The 16,996-nt window shown below is 37.7% G+C and overlaps 1 protein-coding gene across 1 annotated transcript in view; it reads right to left on the bottom strand.

The window, feature by feature from the left end:
* Window positions 1–4,261: 4,261 nt before the first annotated feature.
* LOC124615617 (ras-related protein Rab-43) overlaps window positions 4,262–16,996 on the bottom strand; it is a 62,510-nt gene continuing 49,775 nt past the window's right edge. The window contains exon 5 of the mRNA XM_047143623.1: window positions 4,262–4,900. Coding sequence (XP_046999579.1) covers window positions 4,793–4,900 — 108 coding nt within the window. The 3' untranslated portion in view covers window positions 4,262–4,792. The remainder of the gene's footprint in view (window positions 4,901–16,996) is intronic.

Genomic DNA, 16,996 nt, shown 5'->3' with positions numbered 1-16,996 from the left:
ATTCTCTTCAGCAAGCAACACTGGAAGCTGTAAATCAGTCTTTCATTCAATGAGTGTACCAGTATATCGGTATACAGGGTCACCACTTTGGGCACCTTTGAATGTTCTACTCCTGGGCAATGGTACAGGCGAGTCAAAGTCAATTTTGTGTTATGTTTTTACTTGGTTTTCATCTGTTTTCTGAAAGCTCCAGCAAGTGGACGAGTTTGTGCTCGCGGGCTCAGAGCCAATGTTGTGTTATGTAATTAATAACGTTGTGTTTCAGTGAATGGTACACTGTGATACATTTCTGAATAGGTCTTTAGAAGAGGAAATGAATTACTGAATAATTTAAAAAAGTCATACCACTGCTCATATCTTTGTAACAAACAAAGCTACAGTGAATGCAATCATGTCCTCCTCAAGCTAAAGAACATTTGCTTGAAACATTTTTCAATTTGCATCTGGATATATATATATATATATATATATATATATATATATATATATATATATATATATATATTGTCTGCTTGTGTCTGTATATGTGTGGATGGATATGTATGTGTGTGTGTGTGTGTGTGTGTGTGTGTGTGTGTGTGTGCGCGCGCGCGAGTGTATACCCTTCCTTTTTTCCCCCTAAGGTAAGTCTTTCCGCTCCCGGGATTGGAATGACTCCTTACCCTCTCCCTTAAAACCCACATCCTTTCGTCTTTCCCTCTCCTTCCCTCTTTCCTGATGAGGCAACAGTTTGTTGCGAAAGCTTGAAATTTGTGTGTATGTTTGTGTGTGTGTCGACCTGCCAGCACTTTCATTTGGTAAGTCAAATATATATATATATATATATATATATATATATATATATATATATATATATATATATAAAACAAAGATGATGTGACTTACCAAATGAAAGTGCTGGCAGGTCGACAGACACACAAACAAACACAAACATACACACAAAATTCAAGCTTTCGCAACAAACTGTTGCCTCATCAGGAAAGAGGGAAGGAGAGGGAAAGACGAAAGGAAGTGGGTTTTAAGGGAGAGGGTAAGGAGTCATTCCAATCCCGGGAGCGGAAAGACTTACCTTAGGGGGAAAAAAGGACGGGTATACACTCGCACACACACACATATCCATCCACACATATACAGACACAAGCAGACATATTTAAAGACAAAGAGTTTGGGCAGAGATGTCAGTCGAGGCAGAAGTGCAGAGGCAAAGATGTTGTTGAATGACAGGTGAGGTATGAGTGGCGGCAACTTGAAATTAGCGGAGATTGAGGCCTGGTGGATAACGGGAAGAGAGGATATATTGAAGAGCAAGTTCCCATCTCCGGAGTTCGGATAGGTTGGTGTTAGTGGGAAGTATCCAGATAACCCGGACGGTGTAACACTGTGCCAAGATGTGCTGGCCGTGCACCAAGGCATGTTTAGCCACAGGGTGATCCTCATTACCAACAAACACTGTCTGCCTGTGTCCATTCATGCGAATGGACAGTTTGTTGCTGGTCATTCCCACATAGAATGCGTCACAGTGTAGGCAGGTCAGTTGGTAGATCACGTGGGTGCTTTCACACGTGGCCCTGCCTTTGATCGTGTACACCTTCCGGGTTACAGGACTGGAGTAGGTGGTGGTGGGAGGGTGCATGGGACAGGTTTTACACCGGGGGCGGTTACAAGGGTAGGAGCCAGAGGGTAGGGAAGGTGCTTGTGTCTGTATGTGTGGGTGGATATGTGCGTGTGTGCGAGTGTATACCTGTCCTTTTTTCCCCCTAAGGTAAGTCTTTCCGCTCCCGGGATTGGAATGACTCCTTACCCTCTCCCTTAAAACCCACTTCCTTTCGTCTTCCCCTCTCCTTCCCTCTTTCCTGATGAGGCAACAGTTTGTTGCGAAAGCTTGAATTTTGTGTGTATGTTTGTGTTTGTTTGTGTGTCTATCGACCTGCCAGCGCTTTCGTTCGGTAAGTCACCTCATCTTTGATTTTATATATAATTTTTCCCACGTGGAATGTTTCCTTCTATTATATATATATATATATATATATATATATATATATGGTTATAATAGAGGGAATCATTCCATGTAGGAAAAATATATCTAAAAACAAAGATGATGTGACTTACCAAATGAAAGTGCTGGCAGGTCGACAGACACACAAACAAACACAAACATACACACAAAATTCAAGCTTTCGCAGCAAACTGTTGCCTCATCAGGAAAGAGGGAAGGACAGGGAAAGACGAAAGGATGTGGGTTTTAAGGGAGAGGGTAAGGAGTCATTCCAATCCCGGGAGCGGAAAGACTTACCTTAGGTGGAAAAAAGGACGGGTATACACTCGCACACACACACACACACACACACACACACACACACACACCCATCCACACATATACAGATATATATATGGAATATTAACAGAGAAGGGGGAAAACATATGCCAGAAGGAAAATAAATAGTTACAAAATGTAGCAATAGATGGCGCTGTAAGCATCACAATTTAATAGTGGTCGACTGAATCATACAACAATGTCTAAGGGGTATGTTTGACAGTAAACAAGCTGTACTACTCAGTGTGCATGGGTGTACAGGTGTGATACCGTTAGTTACGTAAGCCCATCAACCAAGGCAAGGTCATATCACATCGGATGGGAAAAATCGGTTTTTAATTGTGCTGATGCCAAAAACCACATAAAAAGCATCAACCACATCTGTTTTTAACTGTCCTGAGGCCAAATACTGCATAAAAAGCATCAGTCACAATCAAATCCGTGTGACTGGCCCAAAACATGTTCAATATGCTGTCCACCATGTTCTGCTACAAGTTGAAATCGAGAAACAGCATGTTTCACAACTGATTGAAATGTTTCCGGGATCATGTTCAGAACGTGTTGCGCAATGTGTGCCTTCAATGCAGCTAAGTTTGCAATCAGAACTCAGAACACAACATTTTTCAGATAGCTCCATCACCAGAAGGATAGAGATTAAGATCAGGTGATCAGGACAGCCAGGCTGGAGGGAAATGGCGGCTGATATTCTAGCATTTCCAAAATGGCACTTCAGCAGCTGCTTAACTGGATTTGCAACGTGTGGAGGTGTGCCATCTCGCATAAGAATGATGCCATTCACACTGTTGGGAGACCTGGAATGACGTGGTGCTTAAAAAGACTCTCCAAGCCTGTGATGTTACAGGTATTGTAGCTCGTACTGCAACTTCTTGTTAAAAAGACTGTGCCTAACATCTGTAGCTCGAAGACTGGACTCATTTCTATGAAAAAAATATATGTATGTCTTATGACCTGCCCCTTGAGTGGTACTGCCTTCTGTTGCCAATTTACAGAATTTTTTTGAAAGAAACATTAGCTGCTGTCTTGAATGGCCGAGCCAATATGACCACACTGACAATTTTGTTTGTGCACTATTTAGATTTTGCATTTGGCTGTAATTCTGCTACAAATATATCTTGTTTGTTGAGTGAGCAAGAAATTCTGGAAGCTCAAGAGCAAGAAATCTCTCAGCTCAAAAGCAAGAAATTTCTCAATAACTTAACTCACACTTTTCTTTGGGAGGAAAATTATATTTCCGTATCATTATTCTGAAATTTGTAATCTAGTAAAGATGTAATATGAAAAATAAATCTTGAAGCTAGGCCCTTTTTTTAGTATTATTCTTGGAGATTCACCAGTTACATACATACCAGTAACTTTAAATAATGGCATAAATGGCCGGTTCCCTAGGACCTCCAAAGTGGCAACAGATTTTTTAAATATGTATTAATACAAGTATAATACAAAAGGCTCTGGAAGGAACAGGAATCAGAGATTTACAACAGGGTAATAAAAAGGCAGGCTTTCACAGGTTTCCAGCACAGCATTACACCCCAGGGCAAAATCACGGACAGAAGAGTGAAGTAGGTTCCAAAGTATGACAATAAAAGAATACTGGACAAGGAAAAAGACAAAAAGAAACAAAAGTTGACCCAAATTAATGATGTCCTCAGATGTCCAAAATGATAATAAGAAGAAGACAAGCATAGAAAACAGTTTCGGAGTTAAACACTGATTATTGTCTCTCTGAATATTAAACTTTTAATAATTTTTTACAACAATGTCAACTATATAAAATACTGGTTATGTTTATCATAATACTGCTTTACAAAAATATAAGATCTGGTGGATGTTACTTAGCTAAACATAAACAAGAAAAACAAAGCATTTTAGAGAAACAAGAAAAACAATGCATTTAAAAAAAAAACAATAAACATTTTCAAAATACATTTTGTGTTTTCCACATAAAAAGATGAGTTTCAAGTTATGACACCTACTATAATAAAATCACAACAGTGTAACATCACTTTTTAATGATACTGTCATAAAAATTTTCATACAAGATCAAAACAAAAACACTTTATACAATGTAGAAAATTCATTTCATTTGAAAAATATGATACAAAATGCCATTTTTCACACATAAACAGCATTCAGATCTATAGCACTGTGAATTGTGATACAATTAAATTCTCTTAAAATAGTGTACAGTATTTGTGACATAAATATTATTATATTTTATCTTACACACACACACACACACACACACACACACACACACACACACACAGTTTATATACAATTAAAATATTGCAAAATGGCATCCATAAATAAATTTGTACAACTTCTGTGGCACTTTTGTCAATAATGAGCCTTTTAATGTCTTACAAAATTAAACTTATGTGAGACAGTGAGTGTACATAAACTGAATTAATTTTTGGAACAATATTAATGATGAGGTGAACACACTGTAATGCAGGATCAAATTCTGTAGCTGCAACTGCTGCAGCGAGATACTGTTTTTCCTTCTCCTAATCTAATTGTTTCCCTCTCCACACTTTCAGTATACGTGTTTGCATCATGTCTTCGCTGAAATAAACAACACTACATTGTATTATTAGTGCAACAATAACACAAAACAGTGTGACATTTTAATTTTATATAGAGTATAAACCACAAAGAACAATTTAATCATTGCTAACACAAGGTTTAAGAATTAAGAAAGAAGACTGTACATATCAAAAAGACCTGAAGATGTAGAAAGATTTCAGATAAAATTATGTAAAAGTAAAACACAGATTTTGTGCCAGATTTTGAACTCCCAAACATTTTCAAGAGCAGGTGCAAGCTCTGATAATTAATAGGTTATGAACTGCACATTAAAAATTAATAAATTGCAGGAACATAGGAAATTAAGCAAATTGAACCAGGGCACAGGTTACTGAGAGTTTTATTGGAAGCATTAGGCAATTATTGGCTGAAACAGGAAAATAAATACAAAAGAAGACAAATAAGTAGATTCAAGAAGTGATATAGTGAAAGCAGCAGAGGATTAAATAGACACAAAGACAAGGCCCAATAGAAATCCTTGGGTACTACTTATCTTGGATGTTAACTAAGAAAGACAAAAGAAGTGAAATTTTTAAGGAATATTAAAAGATATACCCTCAGATCAAGTACAAAACAATATTACAAGAGAACAACTTATACACACTGTATAAATGAAAAACTGAGCAAAATAGTATAAAATTGAAGTAACATACTAACAAATGAAAAAGACATATTTGTTGAATAAGTAATTAATTATGAATGAACAGTGAAGACAGAAAGAGCTGTAAAGCATACTCCATGAAGTGAAGAATGCAAACAAGAATAAGAAGGTGATGGTGGTGAAAATATAAGAATGCTGCAAATGAAGCAAGCAAATGGGAATACATATATATCAAAATTCACATTGACAAGTGGTGTCAAATACCAAAACAGGAATGGCTAGAGGAGAAAAGCAAACCTTTAAAAGCACGTATGACTGGAAGAAACAGATGCCACAAATGCAAAAATTAAAGATACATTTGCAGGAGAGAGAAACATCTACATGAACATTACATATCTGATGACATGCCAGTAGGGAAAGAAGATAAAGCTGACAGTAGACGAAATATGCAAAAGAACTATTCACAGGAAAGAAAAATGAATATAATATTATAGAAAGGAAACATGAAGCAGATGAAGATGAGATGGGAGATACGAGGCCGTTAGGATGATTTGACAGTACACTGAAAAACCTAAGTGAAAACAAGAGCCCTGGAATAGATGGCATTCCCTCAGAACTATAGAAATATTTGGGAGAGTCAGCCATGACAAAACTATTCCAACTGATGTGTAAGTAATACAACACACGAGAAATATCCTCCAGTTTCATGAAGAATATATTAATCCCAATTCCAAAGAAGGCAGGTGCTGACAAATGTGAATAGTGTGAACAGTTAATGTTCTGAAATAACAACACAAATTATTTATGGAATAATGGAAAGATGGTTCGAAGATGACCTCTTTAAAGAGCAGCTTGGTTTTCGGAGAAATGTAGCAACACGCAGGCAGTGATCTAATGACTTATCTTAAAAGTAAACAGCACCAACTTGACCTCATTTATTATGGAGGAAAAAAAAGCACACTTGCACCACCAAAATCCAACCTGTGCAAAGAATGAGGCCATAATTTTCATAGTATGCAGTTAGAACTACAACATAAAAATGTTCAAAGCAACAGTGTATCTGACATCAGATGACACCCAGTGCACGAATATTTAAAAGCTATTCTTTCAGATCATCATATTATCAGAATTTTGACCCAAATTTTCACACAGGATTGATTTCTTGGGTTTATACCTTGCAAGTGTACTTTTTCCCTCTTTAAAATAAGATGTCATGTTTTCTAGATAGAGGACACACTGAAAAAGGCAAACCTAGATATACAGCTTTTGACAAATATGCTCTTTGAATTTCTAAAGGCAGCAGGGATGGAATGAAGTGCTATTGACAGTTTGTGTAGAAACCAGGTAAAAGATACAGTGGAAAATCCAGGATGGAATGTAATAATATTACGAGAAGAAAAATTGCTAATTACATTATAGTGGAGATGCTGAGTTGTAGACAGATACAAGATCTGAAGGATGTTAAATGGGAGCATTAGTTGGAAAGGAAGTGGGAATGAAATGTAGCCTATTGCAGATAATATTCAATCTGTAGATTGAACATGCAGTAAAAGAAACCAAAGTGAAATTTGGAAATGGTGTTGCAGTTCATGAAGAAATAAAAACTTTGAGGTTTGCCAACAACATTATAATTCTGACATAGACTGCGAAGGACTTGGAGGAGTAGTTGAAAGGAATGTCTAGTGTCTTGAAATGATGATGTAATATGAACATAAACAAAAGTGAAACAAGGGTAACGTAGTGTAGTCAAATCAGGCAATGCTAAGGTATTTTTATTAGGAAATAATACACTGAACACAGATGAATTTTGCTATTTGGAAAACAAAATAACTGAAAGTGGTGGAAGTACAGAGTATACAAAATGCAGACTTGCAATAGCAATAAAAGCTTTTCTGAAAAAGAAATCAAACAATGGAAAATCTGTGATGTAACAATGCTAATATGAATTATGATAGGTTTCTACTCACCTCATAGGCAAGGCATTAACTGGCAGACAGGCACATTTAAAAGTAGACTAAGCTACTGGATAAAGTCTTTCTTCACTTCTATATGGTGGGTCGCACTCTATCCTAATTAATACTGTTTTATGAAAAAGACATATTTGAGATTTAATTGTTAGGAAGTATTATCTGTAAGTGCCTATCTAGAGTTTATCCTTGTAAGCAAGTGAAATGTAGGTGGTAAATAGTACCAAAATTCCACTCATTCCACCTTCCTTGACTGTCTTATTCTGCCCATGTTGGAAAGTACTGTTCAACAAACCTTGGCCATTATTCTATTTTAGTCTTTATCAAAATATCTAACCATAATGTAGGAAGACTTTGTGCATCCTATGATAGCAGGTTCATCTAGATTACAAATTTTAATACACAAAGTTTGACTGTCAACTCATTGCTGTGACTTTTGTAACAACATTTATCATGGCTCGACATACAGTCTGCTTCATTTGGATTTGTTTTAGGATACATTAATCAGGAAATGTGTCAAAGCACACCTTGCAAACATTCTATCACTGTGAATGGTAAATTGCACTCAACAACAAAACTGGCAAGTTTTATTTGGGCTCCATGTGCTAATCTTTGAATGCCACTTCCACTAGTAACTTAACTGAAAAATGTAAAGCCTCTTCACAGGCCACAGAAAAACACTTCACATATGTAATGTATCAACAAAAATATCCACCTTTTGAAAATAAAATGTAAATGGGTAGAGAAAAAATCTACTTGCCAAGCAGTGGCAGGAGAACACCCATTCGGTTTGGTAAGTCTTCCTTACCTGGAGTTCTGGGTGGCTTTTCTGAACTCTATCCCTTTTCCTAAACCTCACCTGTCCTTTTCATTCACCCCTCTTCCTTCCCCTTGAACTCTTCTGCCAGACGAAGAAGTTACTGGCTCTGAAAGCTTGCATACGTAATACCTTTTTTATCTCTCCAATGTGCTTTTCACTTTTGTTGTGTATTCTTACACTTCTTGTGTCTGAAATAAGTTACATCAGAAAAACTCTCTTCACCCCTATTCACTGGATGGAGCTGGATGCAAACAGTCCCCACAGTCCGCAATACTTTCCCACCACTGTCTTTCTTATCTGTGTTTCATCATTGTACTTTTAGGATGACTTTCTGCATAACACATTGCTTGTATAGCTTATTCTCTACTCTCCCAAAAAAGAATGTGAATTTTACTTTCATAGTGAACAGTCACTTGAGTTCAGCACTGGATACCACACACTAATCTTTAGTAGCTCATGAGGACCTCAAACCTGAGCTGAAAATGATCCCTCATATTCAAGAAAGGCAATGCTGACTGGTACAATGGTTCCAATATTATCCATCATTACTATAGTGAAACAATATATGTTGATTAATGTTGCACATTGCTGGTTGAAATATAACAAATACAATACAGACACATCATGTCACTATTATCTTTGGAAAGAGCACATTGTAAAGTCTAGAGAAATAGATTTACTTGCTCTTTTAGTGATAGAGGCAAAGTTTTCATGGAGAGAAAAATAAATAAATTACCGAGTCATGAGCCGTGATAAAGTGCTTCAATTTCAAAAGTTTAACTTCACAAGTTTTAAAAGAATTAGGTTTGACACTGAAGGAAATTTTCAACATTTGTGAAGTGTGTCCATGCATCCACTGAATATGCTGAAATCAAACAATGGAAAGTCCATGATGGAATGTAACAATATTGTGAAAAGGATAGTTGCAAAAACCCATACAACTGGCGAGACTGGTACGATGCCATATGCAGATGGCCTGTGCTCATCAGATTTTACGTGAAGTAGTGAGTATGATAATGCTTTTGGCTAATAGGTGTGAGTCCATGTCTTGTGACAAATTCATTTTAGCCAGGAGATCTTTAAGACTATCTGGCTACCTCAACTTCTTGGCTTTAGATATTTTCCTTGACGTGACTTCTGTAGCACCCCCCAGAGGACATGTGTGACTTATGGTTTGTCACAGATGCAGTCATTGTCCCCCAGTTACATTTAGTGTAACTACAGAAAAAGACACTAGCTGCCTAAAAGTATTGAATAATGGTTTACCACAGGGATCTGTCCTTGTTCCTCTCTTGCTTAATCTCTGTTATCCCTCCACACAGTCCAGAAAGTTTGGCTATGCAGACGACTGGACAACAGCTACCTAACACAAAACCTTTGAAAGAACTGACGAAATTCTAACTTCTGATCTATACATCTTCAGCCACTAATTCCACATATGGAGGTTACAACCAATCTCAAATAAAACAGAAGTTTCATGCTTTCACCTGTCCAATAGATTGGAACACAGAGCCTTTGATATCTATTTAGAAGGAGACAAACTTCATCATAATATGCAACCAAAATACCTTGGGATCACATTACATTAGATAGGGCCCTCTCTTTCAAGGAGCACTTGACACAAACATCTGCTAAGCTTAAAACTAGAAAAAACATTCTCCATAACTCTGCAGCTCTCATTGGGGATTTTCAGCAGACACTCTCTGGGTATCAACACTCAGTTTGGTATACTCAGCAGCAGAGTACTGTGCACCTGTCTGGCTTAATGGTCCACATGTAAAAAAGACATATGTACAACTGAATGAGGCCATGTGCATTGTTAACGGATCAATACAGTCTTCTTCCACATACTGGCTGCCCATCTTGAGCCACTGGGGGCGAAAAAGACTACGATCGAGAAATACCACTCTCACCACAGCCAGAATGCTCATGGAACCTGAATTCAATCCCATTGATGAATGGGAATGCGGCTGCCAATAAAACTGTTCCCCACAATGTTTGAAGCTGCCTTGTATCCAGAAGAAACCCCTGGATTCGACCAGCTTCAGGCAATTTGGACTACCTCGAACCGCATCTGAACGGGCCATGGACAATTCACAGACACACTCTACAAGTGGGGCAAATCTTCATCACCATCATGTGACTTTGGTGCTGAACGACAAATAATTGCTCATGTTGTATCGACATGTCCTGACGTGCCTACAAAGGTCCTTTAGAAGACTTCCTCACTGCGACGAGTGATATTATAAAATACATAAAAGACCTTGATATCCATCTATAGCTGTTATTTGTGTTATTTTATGCTGGAGAGCTGTGCTTAAATGTTGACGTGTAGTAGTTTTGTAATCTTTGTATGTCTTGCCATACAGTAAATAAATGACTAATAGGTGCTGCATTTGTTAACCAGAGACAAAAAATGCAGTCTAATTTTGTTTATTTATTTATTTATTTAAATGTCAAGTTCCGTAGGACCAAATTGAGGAGCAAATCTCCAAGGTCATGGAACGTGTCAGTACATGAACTTACAACATAAAAATAAATATTCATGAACCTCAAAGAAAATCAGTCCATAAGTTTAAGAAAACGCTATCAGCAATACAATGAGAATCATCTTAATTTTTCAAGGAACTCCTCGACAGAATAGAAGGAGTGGCCCATGAGGAAACTCTTCAGTTTCAATTTGAAAGCGCGTGGATTACTGCTAAGATTTTTGAATTCGAGTGGCAGCTTATTGAAAATGGATGCAGCAGTATACTGCACACCTTTTTGCACAAGAGTTAAGGAAGTCCGATCCAAATGGAGGTTTGATTTCTGCCGAGTATTAACCGAGTGAAAGCTGCTTATTGTTGATAATAAACTAATATTGGTAACAAGAAACGACAATAAGGAATATACATATTGAGAGGCCAATGTCAAATACCCAGACTCGTGAAAAGAGGTCGACAAGAGGTTCGTGAGCTCACACCACTTATTGCCCGAACCGCCCATTTCTGAGCCAAAAATATCCTTCTAGAATGGGAAGAGTTACCCCAAAACATAATACCATACGACATAAGTGAGTGAAAATAAGCAAAGTTGACTAATTTATGTGTCGAAATATCACTCACTTTTGATACCGTTCGAACAATGAAAATGGCAGTATTAAGTCTTTGAACAAGATCCTGAACGTGGGCTTTCCACGACAGCTTACTATCTATCTGAACACCTAGGAATTTGAACTGTTCAGTTTCACTAATCGTATGCCCGTTCTGTGAGACTAAAACGTCAGGTTTTGTCGAATTGTGTGTTAGGAACTGTAAAAACTGAGTCTTACACTGATTTAATGTTAGTTTATTTTCTACAAGCAATGAACTGAGGTCATGTACTGCTCTACTTGAAACCGAGTCAATGTTGCACACAACATCCTTTACTACCAAGCTAGTGTCATTAGCAAACAGAAATACTTTAGAGTTACCCATAATACTAGAGGGCACATCATTTATATAAATAAGGAACAGGAGCGGCCCCAACACTGATCCCTGGGGCACCCCCCACTTGACAGTACCCCACTCAGATCCCACATCACATTGTGAATAACGACCTTTTGCTGCCTGTTGCTAAAGTAAGAGGTGAACCAATTGTGAGCTACTCCCCTTATTCTGTAATGGTCCAACTTCTGGAGCAATATTGTGTGATCAACACAGTCAAATGCCTTTGTTAAATCAAAAAATACGCCAAGCGTTCAAAACTTTTTGTTTAGCCCATCCAGTACCTCACAGAGAAAAGAGAATATAGCATTTTCAGTTGTCAAACGACTTCTAAAGCCGAACTGTAAATTTGATAGCAAATCATGTGATATAAAATGATCAATTAACCTTACATACACAGCCTTTTCGATAACTTTTGCAAACACTGATGGCATAGAAACAGGTCTAAAATTATCTACATTATCCCTTTCTCCCTTTTTATAAAGCGGCTTTACTACTGAGTACTTTAATCGCTCAGGAAACTGACCATTCCTAAAGGAAAAATTACAAATATGGCTAAATACAGGGCTAACATGTGCAGCACAGTACTTTAATCTCGGAAAGGCATTTGCTAAGAAATTTATATGATTTCCTGTAGATACTAAATTTTTATTTAATTCACCAGTAATGCTCAGAAAATGGTTGTTAAATACTGTACATATATCTGATTTATCAGTAACAGAAATATTATTACTGCAAACTGACTTTATATCGTCAACCTTGTGCTGCTGACCAGACACTTCCTTCACAACTGACCATATGGCTTTTATTTTATCCTGTGAATTAGCTATTCTATTTGCATACCACATACTTTTTGCCTTGCTAATAACATTTTTAAGCACCTTACAATACTGTTTGTAATGGGCTACTGTAGCTTGATTGTGACTACTTCTAACATTTTGATATAATTCCCGTTTTGTTCTACATGATATCCTTATCCCACTAGTCAGCCAACCGGGCTGTCCATTACTGCTAGTACCCCGTTTAGAATGTTCTAATGGAAAGCAACTCTCAAAGAGCATGAGAAATGTGTTATGGAAAGCATTGTATTTATCATCTATATTATCGGCACTATAAACATCTTGCCACTCTTGTTCCTTGACAAGTTTTGAAAAACTCTCTATTGCTGTTGGATTAACTTTCCTTCGTAGTTTGTAATTAAATATGACATTGGTTAGAGTACAAAAACCTTTTAGTGTTAAAATTTGTGCATCATGGTCTGCAGGCCATTCACCCTTTTACTAACAGAATGCCCATCTAGTAATGAAGAATGAATAAAAATATTGTCTATGACTGTGCTACTGTTCCCCTGCACCCTAGTTGGAAAAAACACAGTTTGCATCAGATGATATGAATTTAGGAGATCTACCAACATCCTTTTTCTTGCACAATCATGTACAAAATTAATATTGAAGTCACCGCACAGAACTACTTTCTGGTGCTTCCTACAAAGTGAATCAAGAATCCTCTCTAGCTTAAGCAAAAATGCTCTGAAGTCGGAGTTAGGGGACCTATAAACAACAGCTATTAGAAGTTTAGTTTCACTAAATTCAACTAATGCTGCACAACTTTCAAATATCTGTTCAGTGCAGTGTTGTGATACGTCTATGATCTCAGATGAAATACTGTTTTTTACGTACAGAGCCACTCCCCCACCCTGCAAGGAACTCCTTGAGAAACAGCCAGCTAATCTGTAGCCTGGTAAAGGAAGCCTCTGAATTATCAAGTTATTTAAGTGGTGCTCTGATATACCAATAATTTCAGAGTTAGCATCTATAAGCAGTTCACTAACTTTATCTCTAATACCTCTTATATTTTGATGAAATATGCTAATTCCTTCTCTACTTGGAAACATTACATCCTCTGGAGGTGAGCCCTTAGTTAGGGGCACTTCCTTTAAGCAGGTATACCTATCAGCTGACTTCAGTCTAAAAAAGGTGCAGCTCTAACACCAACTACTATAGGAATTTTTCAATGAGTGATACCACTACCACCACCACCACCACCCACTACACTGTCACCTATAAGCTTAGCCAGCCTCCCCTTCCCATACCTATTGAGGTGCAGGCCATGCCTAGTGAAACTACATCTACTGATAGACCCAACTGGCACCACTGAGATGTGATCCATGCCCTCCGCCATCAGTGCCCTCCCCAGCCCCACATTAACGCGCCTAACAGGCGCACTAAGGTGAGGCCGATCATGACGCTGAAACAGTTGCACGAAATGCACATTAGTACCACCAGTTTGAGTAGCTATCTTAACCAAGTCACCACTGACATCATATTCCCCGTCCCTATCGAGACTGTTCCCTGCTCCACCCACTATCACTACCTGATCCTCTTTTGTAAAATTCTTACATAACTCCCCTATGCTTTCAGTCACCTGAGCCAACCCTGCACTAGGCTTCCCAATGCTGGTGACCTGGCACTCACCCCCCAACACTTCCTGCAACTGCTGGCCCACACCTCTACCGTGGGAACTACCTAGCAGCAGAACCTTCTTTCTGCTAGACTTTGCAACTAACCTAGGCGTCCTAATTGCTGAGGACTGCTGCAAGTTACCTACATCTACGGCTACATGAGGCTCCTCTCCACTCAACTCTGACAGTTGGTCGTATCTATTGCATGTATGCAAACTAAAACTGCCTGAGTACCTCCTCTTCCTAGCTACCTTCTTGGCAACTGCCAGTTCCCAGCAGAATGTTTAAAATTATTTAAATACAACTCCAAAATTTTGCTGCAGTTCATCAGATATTGATTCACCATTACATGCCAGAGACAAAGGACTAATCTTAACAGCAGATGACCAAATGTGGAAGTGCTCCAACGAAATCGAAATCTTTTCCAGTTGTAGGAAAAGCCTTGGCTATCATTTTCTGGGTTCTCAAGGTGAGCTGCTCACAGACTACCCTACAAGTGCTCAATCATTGCTGTAGAGTATTATGCTTCAATTTACAGCATGCATCACACATTTATAAGGGGTCACAGCTGGCAGTACTACAAAAACAGCAGTGTACATAGACTACGAAATGCCGTAAGTTGCTACTGATAATGATATCAAATATGATCTGAAGACAATGCTACCTGTGCAGATGTTATGCTGATTGTCCCATAAAGAGTCTGGCAGAAACTGCAGGCAGTACTACTACTGAGATTCCTCCTTAGCACTGTTCTGACTGACCACTATAAGGAGACGCTTGTAGCAAGCTGGCCTGAAGCTTTTACAGAAATTGCAATCAGTGCTACAAGATCTTCTTGCATCAGGCAAAAGTTTTCCTTGAGCACATGGACTAGGCCTACACTGGAATACCATCAAATGTTTGCCCAGAATAATTTTGTTCATATATACACCAAGCTACAATAATGTGTTTGCAAAAATTTCTTGAGAAGTGTGATATGGGGCTTTCCATCTGCTACCAAAATTGGGCCAAAAAGCATCTATCCCTATAAACAATCTGGTTTTTTAGAGGCAGCATAATTTTTTAAAATCATTTTGACCTTTACAAATACTCATAATAAAGAGCATCACATTTTACTGGGACAAAAGAGGTTTCTATAAAGAACAAAATCCATGCTGTCATAGTATGTCTGAGAAACACTAATAGTTATTACCTCTGAGGGAGATACTGCTATCATAGGAATATCCCTGCAGCCTGTTGGGAGAGCACCATTTTTTAGGGTAAATTCAGATTTCAGGCTATCAGTATTAAAAGCCAATAAAGCTGATAATTTTGACCCTTTAATGGGAAGATAAAAACTGGACATGGAATCAATATATTAGAAGGTTGACAACAAACTAATTTTATATTCTAAAAACACAGATGATGTGACTTACCGAACGAAAGTGCTGGCAGGTCGATAGACACACAAACAAACACAAACATACACACGAAATTCAAGCTTTCACAACAAATTGTTGCCTCATCAGGAAATCCCTCTTTCCTGATGAGGCAACAGTTTGTTGTGAAAGCTTGAATTTCGTGTGTATGTTTGTTTGTGTGTCTATCGACCTGCCAGCACTTTTGTTCGGTAAGTCACATCATCTGTGTTTTTAGATATATTTTTCCCACGTGGAATGTTTCCGTCTATTATATTCAATCATTAATTTTATATTCTAGTAGATGAATTGCAGTCTACAAATCGTGCAGCTTTTCTATTTATTTCTGATTGTCACTTGACTAAAATAGCATCAGATACGGCGAGGAGGAGGAGTTGGTGCTTACAGTAAAATGAGATACAAATATAAAACATTGCCATCTTTAGATTCTTGCTGTGAGCAGCATATGCCTCAGCTACAAATGTAGAAATCCATGAAAAGTTAACATTAATAGTTACAATATATACAGGTCCAGCTGGTAATTTTGAGTTGATGCTTTAAAAAAAATCTATACAGGCTTTTGTAATACTAGGTGGAAATTTCAATTTAAAATATTTTTACAGCAGGCTTATTCTAATGCTCTAGTTAAGTCCCTTGCCATTTCGTACACTCCAACTCCCCTGGAACAATTTGCAACGAGAATTACGGAAACCGGCAGCACTGCCACTGACAGCTGTTTTATATACACACACTAAGACAGCAAACTGTAGATATTTGGTATCATACTGCAAGACATTATTTGAAAAGAAGTGGAAAGCTACAAGGTAGTAAACGAAAAAGGAATTTAAGGACTGCGCTTTTTCTTGTAGTTGAAAGCAGATTTAAAATATCTTCAATTACGGATAATAGGGCCACACAAATAAAGAACTAATAATATCATTTACTCTGTGACATAGTCATCGGCCATAATGGAAACAATTGCACTAAAAATGAGCCAGTGTGAGTAGATTAAATGCTTCTAAACACAGGGTCAAAGCTACATCAGAATATTCTGAAAAATTAAGATAAGACTTCTTACGAAAGGTCACTGATCACAATATTATCATACCATTTCACAAAAGGGAGATACAACAATAGTAATGAATTGCCAAAAGATGTCACTGTTGCTGACATTTTACACTTTTTTAAAAATTTATAAGCTGGGAAAATATTCTCCACTTGTAAACATGGATTTGAAATGGAATGATTGATTGAACAGGCTATATTTATCTTGAAAGGTTATATAGTAATACTATATGACTTATGTACTGCTTTTTGCATCATGCTACCCCCATTAAAATAATATAGAATGAGAGATACAGA

The sequence above is a fragment of the Schistocerca americana genome, chromosome 5, assembly GCF_021461395.2.
Source record: "Schistocerca americana isolate TAMUIC-IGC-003095 chromosome 5, iqSchAmer2.1, whole genome shotgun sequence".
NCBI lineage: Eukaryota > Metazoa > Arthropoda > Insecta > Orthoptera > Acrididae > Schistocerca > Schistocerca americana.
Note: the sequence above shows the minus strand (reverse complement) of the source record. Positions and strands in the feature narration are given on the sequence as shown.